General features: G+C 39.4%; 1 protein-coding gene and 1 long non-coding RNA gene across 3 annotated transcripts; one reads left to right on the top strand and one right to left on the bottom strand.

Moving 5' to 3' along the window:
* Positions 1–3,546: 3,546 nt before the first annotated feature.
* On the bottom strand, positions 3,547–4,161 carry LOC124864337. Its single transcript, XR_007037292.1, has 2 exons — positions 4,021–4,161; positions 3,547–3,777 (listed from the first exon to the last, which is right to left on the bottom strand). It is a non-coding gene; the product is annotated as an uncharacterized LOC124864337 (long non-coding RNA).
* Positions 4,067–9,101, top strand: LOC124864335 (GTPase HRas-like). Of its 2 annotated transcripts, none has more exons than XM_047359092.1 (5): positions 4,067–4,239; positions 5,319–5,431; positions 6,655–6,833; positions 7,303–7,462; positions 8,257–9,101. In XM_047359092.1, the coding sequence occupies exons 1-5, from the start codon at positions 4,185–4,187 to the stop codon at positions 8,368–8,370; spliced, it is 621 nt and encodes a 206-aa protein (XP_047215048.1). In that variant the 5' UTR covers positions 4,067–4,184; the 3' UTR covers positions 8,371–9,101. The 2 variants fall into 2 exon arrangements, with proteins under 2 accessions (XP_047215048.1, XP_047215049.1); XM_047359093.1 differs by lacking the exon at positions 4,067–4,239 and adding an exon at positions 4,466–5,040.
* Positions 9,102–9,418: the final 317 nt, after the last annotated feature.

Consider the following 9,418-nt stretch of genomic DNA (forward strand, 5'->3'; position numbering starts at 1 on the left):
TACAAAGCACAGTTCTGCACTTAATGATGTATTTGCACTGTTCGTTTTCCAGGGTGGATGATTGTACAACAAACCACTTTAATTATTTTGAAAAATAAGAACTAAGAGCATGAATTTTAATTCACTGTGAATTTCCTCCAATCCACACATGGTGAAATTTAGACATTCAGACTCAAATGTATGCGTACAGCAGATAAAGTACTGCATATGTCCTACAACGTTTTTTTTCAATAAATATATTTTTTATATTTCTATTGACAAAACATTAACTCCAGATGTTGGAAAAGACCAGATAAGCCACACGCACAAAGATGTCACAGAAAATTTGTCCACATATGCATTACTCAGGTGTGGTTTTGGCACAGTCTCCCACACAGACTGTCTTCAAATCTTCAAAGGTTCTGGGTGTCTTTTCTATACGATCTGATCGTCTGTTCCTTCCGTAAATGTTCAGCAAATATTTTAGCTCCAGACAGTTGGGCCATTTTAGTAGTTTAACTTTCTTTTCTGAAACCAAGAGTTTCCTTGGCTGTCCGTTTGGGAGTATTGTTTTGCCAGGAAACTACACTGGTCTCATCTTCAGAGGCTTATCAAGAATGTCCCACTTTCATCCTTCCTTCAGTAATATGAAGACTGCCAGTACCAGTCAGCCTTGACCTCGATGTTCCCACGTGCAAACTTCACCTTTGGCATTGGTGTTTTTGATAGGTAGAACCATTCTTTCTCTAAACTTGGTGTGTGTAATGACATTTAAAAAGTACAACTTTGACATCATCTGACCAGAGTATATTCTCCAAGTATTTCACTGGCTTGTCCAGATCTACCACAGCAAACTTTAAACAAGTTTCAACATGCTTTTTCTTCAGCAGTGGAGTCTTGCACAGTGAGTGTGTATTGAGGCCATTGCGGCTGAATGCATTAAATATTGTTTTCATAGGAAAAACTGACCCTGCTTCTTCCAGGTCTTTCTGGAGTTCTCTGCAAGTGCTCCTTGGGTCTTTCCACAGTATAGACAGTTTAACAATGCCATGGACTGAGGGGACGCCAAACAAAAGCACAAGTTTTTCAACTTCACCTCAAGCCAACATTTAGTTGCTTGAATCTTGGACACAATTAGGCTTTCGAGCAAGACAGTAATCCCAAACAAATATCAAAAAAAGTTTTGGAAAGCATAATGTTGGCTGACATTAACCTTTTGGAATGGCAGAAACTTCAGCTCTATTGAAAAATTTGTGGAATGTGTTTAAAATTACATCCGTGCCTGGAACCAAACTAATTTAACAGAACTCTGGTGAAAGAAGTGAGCAGAATTATAATGGAAACCTACCTGATGGCAAATGTGTGGCATCTCTGCAAATTGCTAAGGGACATTTTAATTAAGTTTTTTGTTGTCTAATGACTCTACCCTGGAGAGAGATCTATTCAAATGAATAAAAAAAATTCCCAAAATATTATGACATCCACAAGAAGATGATGGGGGTATGTAAACCTCTAAGCTGAACTGCACATCAGGTCAAAAGTTTATTCCCTCACATCAGAGATTTGGCAGAGAAAAATAAAAAAATTGTGATACTGGCTTTATTGCTTCTTTGCCAGCATAGAACAGATGTAGTAAACCCTGACCTGAAGTTCAAGGGGTCGTGCCTTTCCTACTGTCTCTCTAGCTCCCTTTCTTCTGTCCTCTCCTCACCTTTCATTTCATGTCTCTGTCCTTTCTAATATATTTTTTGTCGTGTTTGTGTCGTTGGGTCAGGTGTTGCGTGTGCATGTGTGGCAGTAAGTGGGCAGTTGTGTCAGGTGCCGGTGCTGAAACATTGTGCAGTGAGCATGTTTTAATTTGCACAGTTATTTCGCAACTTTCCAGCCAGCTCTTTGGTTTTACTCATAAAGCACAACAACAAACATAGTTGATTTCAAACATGCACAGCGAGGTGCATACATGCAGAAGGAATGGCGACACACTGATTTCTATTGTAAGAGAGAACCCACAACGGCCGAATGATAGGATAAGCAAGCACCTACAGGAAAATTTGATCAGCAATTGTGTAAAATGCAGCCAATCAGATGTTTTTTTGGTTGTTTTTTTTTTTTGCACATTCTGTTATAGTATCTATCTCTGTATTGGTGCGGTGAACACTGGGTTTTTCTTGCAGAGGAGCTATTGAACTGTATAACCTGCTCAGTACATTGCATCAAATTCATAAAAAGGTGTATTTATGCAAATACACACACGTAACTCCTGATTTAATCTGATGTAACATCGTTCAAGTGAAAATAAGTAATTACGAGTCCTTTTCAGATCCCGTTTGTGATCAACAATGAATGTTAAAAGGATGTGAAGGCATAACAGTAACATGTTGTTAGCCTCTGTTGACATAGCATCAAAAGTGGGTAAATCCGATTTTGTTTTGATTGTAATGTATTTAAGACATGAATAATCATCTCCTGTGTAAAATTGTATTTCCATGTGTCGTATCAGTGTATCTTTAATGGATTTTCTTCTTTGTCAAACTTTATGGCTGTTCAAATGTTCTCTCCTCTCTTGATGAAAAGTGTGGTTGCCGGATGAGAATAGTTGTAAGAAGAGGAAAAAAAAATATCATATTTAAACTTGCAGAAATGTGGAAAATATTTTATGTATAAAAATGTACATGTGAGATAAACCTTGTGTAAAGTAAAGATTGAAGCGACGTCAGATTTCAGCACAATCGTGTCATCGGGATTCATTATTTCCACTGAAGGTCCTGTCACACTGTGACACACTGGATCAGTGTTTTACATGCAGAGCACAATTCCTCTCTCTCTCTGTCTCTATCAGGACAGATGGATCCTGGATTATTGCTGTGATTTTAGGCAAAGATTAGATCGGAGAGCAGATGCACTCAGTGGGAAGCATGAGGCAGAAACATGGACGTCAAAGACAAGGGAAGTGAGGATGATGAGGCAGAGGGCGGGGCACGCTGTGTGTGTCTATGTCTACTGCAGTGCAGCCCACTGATGGATATAAATTGGGTGTGGGACTAAGAGGAACATGTATCTACTGTTCTGTTGGGTCAAAACTGTCTTTTTTTGGGGGGGAGGGTTTGTTTGTTTTTTGTTTGTTTTTCTTAATCAATATATTCTGTTACAACCTTTTTGAGTGTGATTTAAGTTTATCTTTCTTTAAGATGGATTTCATAAAAATCCATCTTAATTAATTTCATGATTTAAGAATCAATTCTATTACTGATCAGGGTGGTCATTACTCTCATTAAACCTATTTTCTGTATCTGCCACAACTCTATTAACGTTTAGTTCTTTTTTATTACCACTAGAGGGTGCTGAAACTGCTGAACAATCTTACAAAGCTTTTGTATAAATCAGAGGTCTCCAACCTGCGGCTCCGGGGCCACATGCGGCTCATGAAGCTCTTCAGAGTGACTGTCAATACCAATATAGATATAGAACTAAGCAGTTTTTTATTTAAAAGTTATTATTAAAAGCTCATTTAGCAGGTTTTCTATGTTCATGCAATATCTACACAGAAATTCCACAAAAGAAAGACAGTAATAGTACAAGAAATCAATTTATTTGTTTAGTCTATTTTTATTATTAAACAAAACATTACATGCTTTTTTCAGTTTTGTCTATAAAGAGTGACTTTGTTCATAGTATGGTTGTTTGTGACAGATGGAATGGTCTGGGTTTTCAGACACCGCTGATCCACTGGGAATTTCACTCGCAGTCATCTTTCAGTTTTACAGCTGAGAATAAGAGAAAATATCCACTGAATGGTAGCTGTGTGGACAAAAAGGTTTTGTTGATATCAAAATCAGAGAATGGGCAGAATGGTTCAAAATGACAGAAAGGCAACACTACCTCAATTAACCACTTATTACAACCAAAGGTAACAGGAAAAACATTTCTTAACACAAAACTCTATAAACCCTGAAGCAGATAGACTCCGGCAGCAGAAAAGAACTGGATGCCATTTCTGCTGCTAAGAGCAAGAAACTGAGGCCACAGTTCAAAAAGGCTCACCAAAATTGGAAAATATTCCATGATCCGATGAGTCTCCATTTCATACGAAACGTTAAGAAGAAAGGCATCCATGCTGCTTTGTATCAAGGTTCATGCTGGTGGTGGTGTTATAATGGTGTGTGGGTACATGGCCACCCCTTCTGGAGGCTACATTCAACAGAACAATGAACCACGTCACAAAGTTCAAATCATCCCAAGCTGTTTTTTTAACAAGAGAATGTGAGTGATTACTTTCTCGTCCATATTTGTCTATACAGGTGTTTGTTTTGTGTAATGATGTAATAATGGAGTTCCAGTTATTAAGAGCAACCATCAGAGTGCAGAAAACATTCAATCATCTCAGCATACATGTTCTAAGTCAAGGGAGCCATAAGATCACGGTAAATATTCCGGGTAAAGCTTTCAAAATAAACCATTAGAAGACAGCGGCGTTTAAATACAGACATTTTAATGGTTTGAAATAGTTCATACAGTAAGTCTAAAAAGGTGTTACGCAACAAGTACTGCTCATCAGCATGTTACGTTTGTGACGCGAAATTAAAGAGAAGGATGTGCAAGAAAGGAAAACCTATCCGGGAAGCCGCGCCCCAGTGAAGATATAACTGTTGATGATTGGGGCTTTTTGCTATCTTTGGGCGGAGCTATGAACTAAAGCCTTGTTGTGATTGGACAGAAGGGACGTCATTCTTTAAAATCTTCTTTTGATTGGTTGCATTACAAGGGGATTAACGCTTAATTTACAATGAACCGCAACTGAGAAGAAGTAGGAATTACAACGTTTTCTTGCTTATAAATCTTTGTGTAAAGTCGAATATTTTTCCTCACACTTTTACGATTGTCCGGCTCGAAAACTCTTATCTTTGTCTAGTCTGGCAGATCAGTTGTCCGTTAGTGGAAGTGTTTCAACCAGTGCTTTGAATAAGGAAATGATCTCTTGCTAACGTTATGTAGCAAGCTAATCTCATTTATCTGTCGGAAATTCAACTTTCATTTCACAGTGTAACACAGCCCGACGGACAGGTAAGCACCGCTGACCGTGTTTTCTTACTTCTAGCCCTCATTCACTTCGACTCGGCGCTGATAAAACTGACTTAATTTACATAAAAGCGTCTGTATGGGGAGATAAATCTGGGTTAGACTCTTCGCCATGTCAGTTCAGGGAGGAGAGGATTGTCGCTGGGGGGGGGGGGAGGATCTGTTAATGATCACCTGATACTTTCTGGAAAAGATTATGAAATCGTGGCTTTTTAAGTTTTAACAAGAGTCGTCCACCTGTTGACTCGACTCTTTTTTTGCAGGCATGACCGAGTACAAACTTGTGGTGGTCGGTGCTGGAGGTGTGGGGAAGAGCGCTCTCACCATCCAGCTGATCCAGAACCACTTCGTGGACGAATATGATCCCACTATCGAGGTGAGAAACCGAGGAAGCTCTATATGCTCTAAAATGTCTGGGTGTGTTGAAGTTAATGGGCTTTTAAAGGCCACTGCAGTCTGATTATGTTGGCAGTGGCAAAAAGGACTGGGAAAGATGGATAGGTAAAATAATATTTATTACAAAATAAATTAGAGGAAAATGTTTCTATTATTTACTTAAAAAATGCAATTTGCCACTGAGGTTTTAATTAAAAAAAATAAATGAATCTATTCCCCTTATTTTTTGTTGATTTCAGCTTTATTTCAATGGCATGTAGGTTCACCCTTTTATAGATCATTGGCAATGATAATAATTTATAGATAAAGAGACCTAAAATAATTATATTCATGCAGATAAGGCATCTCATTATGTAAAAATATCATGGTATTTACAAACAATTCCTCCTACAGCAGCTACAATATATTAATGCAGTTGTCTAATTATATCTGTAACATTTATTTTGGTTTTGATCTATAGATAGATAAGCTAGATACTGAAATCTATAGTTGTTTTGAATTGCTTATTGTGCACATTGTACCTTTTAGTCCTGGAAATATATCAAGCTCATATTACTTGGTTAGTCAGTCAGGCTGTTTAACCAGTCTGGTGTTGTGTTGTTAACAGATGTTCTGCTCATAGCCTGCCAGCTGTACAGTGGTTGTAAAACAGCGTTACCTCAAAAAGAGCGATGGTTGAAGCGCACTTCGTTTACACAGTATGGTTGTTAGTGTTTTTGGGTTTTTTTCTCGACCAAACCTGGAAATATTCCCAAACAGCCGAATTTGTGTTTTCAGTTTGCAAAGGAGCCCTCTTTCAGCCGTCTGACCAGCAGTGTGCAGGGACAGGTTTTAGAACTGGCCTCTGCCTACTGTAGATGCTGTTGTTTTTTTTAAGTGGAGATGCTATAAAATCAAAAGTGTTAAATAGATGCAAAGGACATCACGCCTCATAATGGTGGCATAATGAAGGCAAGCCATCATTTCGCAGATGAAAACCAAATTATACAGTCTCTCCTGCTCTCCTAAAAAGAAACTTTTTAACTTGCAGCGATCACGTCTCGTAAATTAAAGTCTGCAGTTTATCTGGAAGACATCACCTGCTTCATTTACTGTCACAGATATAAATCATTAATGCCCTGTTAATACATAATGCGGCCCTTGAATAACTGATGCAACTGCAGCTAAACTAATTTTGAGGACGATGACGTTTTTGTGACGCAGGACTCGTATAGAAAACAGGTGGTGATCGACGGGGAGACATGTCTGCTGGACATCCTGGACACTGCAGGTCAGGAGGAGTACAGCGCCATGAGGGACCAGTATATGAGGACTGGAGAGGGCTTCCTCTGTGTGTTTGCCATCAACAACTACAAGTCCTTCGAGGATGTTCACCTTTACAGGTACACAATGAGTAAAAAAAAAAAAACAAAGCGACTGGAAATGCTGCATCTGCTGTAAAGTGGTACGTGAGAAAGACATCATGCTAAGACAGAAGAGTTTGAATCACAATTTACTGTTATCAAGATATCTGGTTATTGCAGGACTAAACAGTTTAGCTATGAGGGCTGTTTCCTGCCAAGCAGGAACTGAGCTCATTTATCTCAAACACAGATGCTGAGTGTGGTTAAAATTTCTGTGGCCATTTGAATCAAGACAGCTCCTCTAGCTTTGCTGCCTCCCACATTTCAAGATTAACTGCTTTTGTTTTTTTTTTTTAGAGTTTGGACTTTTCTGTCTCACCTGTTGCTGTGCAGTTTATATGCAAACAATGTGACCTCTGCAGATGACCAAGACAGGTGGCTGAAAACAGCTGTTCAACAAGGACGGCCTCAGTCTCTAAGGGCTTTTTGACATGTGTCATCTCCTCAGAGAGCAGATCAAGCGGGTGAAGGACAGTGACAGTGTTCCCATAGTGATGGTGGGGAACAAGAGCGATCTGAGCTCCCGCACGGTGGAGACGAGGCAGGCTCAGGAGCTGGCGCGGAGCTATGGAGTGCCGTTCGTAGAGACTTCTGCTAAAACCAGACAGGTGTGTGGAAACAGCAACACCTGAGGTTTATCTCAGTTAGACAATAACGGAAGAGTTAATTAATGCCAGTAATTCATCTGAAAAAGGGAAACTCGTAAATTTTATAGATTCATTACACAGAATGATTATGTTTTAAGTTTTTAACAGATTCTGTTAATATTAGGATTATGGCCCAAAAAAGACCCAAAATTCCTCTTGGCAATACCCAAAGGGGTTTAGGTCAGGCTGAATCCACCTGAATAGGTCTGTGTGTGGTAGCTCTTGAAGCACCTTATTTACACCTTGGAAGCCCTCCACAAAATTCTTCAGGCTGCAGTTATACACATGTTGCTCATGCATGTTTGTCTACTACACTTTTTCCTTCCACTGAACTTTCCATTACTATGCTTGGATACAGCCCTCTGAACAGCAGGTGCTTTAGCAATGACCTTTTGTTTGACCGAGAGACTGTCTAATGAGAAAAGTGTCAAGTCGGCAGTTTTTTGCCCATGACTGGGGAGAAGGTAAACGTGGCCAACATGGCCATAAGATTTCTTTACTAAAAATACTTTTTTTTTTTAAATGTGGAGAAACTGAATTTTGGGTTTTTGTTGCCTTTAAGCTATAATCAAAATGATCAGAAAAACAAAATGCTTAAAATATAATTATTGTATTAAATTACTGACTTTCTGAAAGTTATTCTGACTTACTAACCAACACTAATTCATGCACTAACACATTTTAAGTTCGGAAGATTCCTGCAGAAAAATCGCTGAAAGTACCAAACCAACATTTCTCACTTTCTGGTCTTGCAGGGTGTGGAGGAAGCCTTCTATTCACTAGTCCGGGAGATCAGAAGATACAAGGAGACCAACTGCAGCAGCAAAAAGAGCAAGAAGAACAATCAGAGACGTTGCATTATACTATAGCACACACACACATATGGCCACAGCCTCCCTGAGAGCACTTGTATCGTACTGCCCGCCCGCCCTGACTCGCACACTGCCCCTCACCGTGGAGGCGTCAGCGAAGCAGACGTTGCAGAATCGATTTTCATCGCTGCGACTGTCTCCACGGTCACCTTTTGTCATTTTTTAAGTGTTCATTTTAATAGAACACAACAGCAGTATATTTTGTGTCTATTGTTAGAGCAGCAGCTTCTTCTGTTTAAACCTTCAAACGGTGTTTCAGTCTCCCAGGTTCACTTACGTTCAAATATGTTCCACTTTGTTTCTTAAACAGGACGAGTTTGTGCCACTTTCAAAGTTTACTCAGGAAATGCTTTTCTTTTTAAATCAGGCACTGAGTAACCTGCTTACGGGCTTGTACACTTGCATCATATTTAACATTCTCAGTGTTTGTGGTTGCAGTTAAAATTCAGTCTGCAGTTTGTTCCAGCACTTTTCTTCGCCACCTCATCACCACAGCATGTGACTTGTGAGAACATTTATGTGGTATTACTGGCACGTGCTGAAGCCAGAGTTTGAGTTTTCTGATCATATGCGATGCTGGGTGGCTGGTTAAAAGAAAAAAAAAAGCAAGTTTTTGATCATTTGTCACTAATGGTTTTCTATTTTTGTAGAACGACTTGATGCATCCCTAGTGTAAAGCAAATACAATGCTGAATGCACAGAAAATAAAAATCACATCTTGAGTTGTATTCTTTAGAAGCCTCTTTGCTGTGTGAATTCAATCATTGTAAAGCAAGGTGTAAACTGATCTCTGGGATCATTTAACAGATCACTGTGAAAGCCAATTAAACAGATAAAAAAAACCAGTAATTAGCAGTTGACCGTTTTAACAGCTGGAGGCAGAAAGCCATGCAGCAGCGCTGGTTGTGGGACTGTTTGGCTGATGTCAGACATTCAAAAAACACCATGAAGATGCCATTAGGAGTCTGACGATGTCCAGACCTCTGTGCCTGCAGCAGCTCTGTAACAGAGCCTTCAGAGAGGGTTAGAGATGCTCCAGTGATCT

The sequence above is a fragment of the Girardinichthys multiradiatus genome, chromosome Y (assembly GCF_021462225.1).
Source record: "Girardinichthys multiradiatus isolate DD_20200921_A chromosome Y, DD_fGirMul_XY1, whole genome shotgun sequence".
Lineage (NCBI taxonomy): Eukaryota > Metazoa > Chordata > Actinopteri > Cyprinodontiformes > Goodeidae > Girardinichthys > Girardinichthys multiradiatus.

What these genes read in the sequence shown, in the direction of transcription:
- LOC124864335 (XM_047359092.1), top strand. Translation starts at nt 4,185, where the DNA reads ATGAACCACGTCACAAAGTTCAAATCATCCCAAGCTGTTTTTTTAACA. An exon ending in AATATGATCCCACTATCGAG is followed by an intron (nt 5,432 to 6,654) that starts GTGAGAAACCGA and finishes TTTGTGACGCAG; the next exon opens with GACTCGTATAGAAAACAGGT. An exon ending in GAGGATGTTCACCTTTACAG is followed by an intron (nt 6,834 to 7,302) that starts GTACACAATGAG and finishes TCATCTCCTCAG; the next exon opens with AGAGCAGATCAAGCGGGTGA.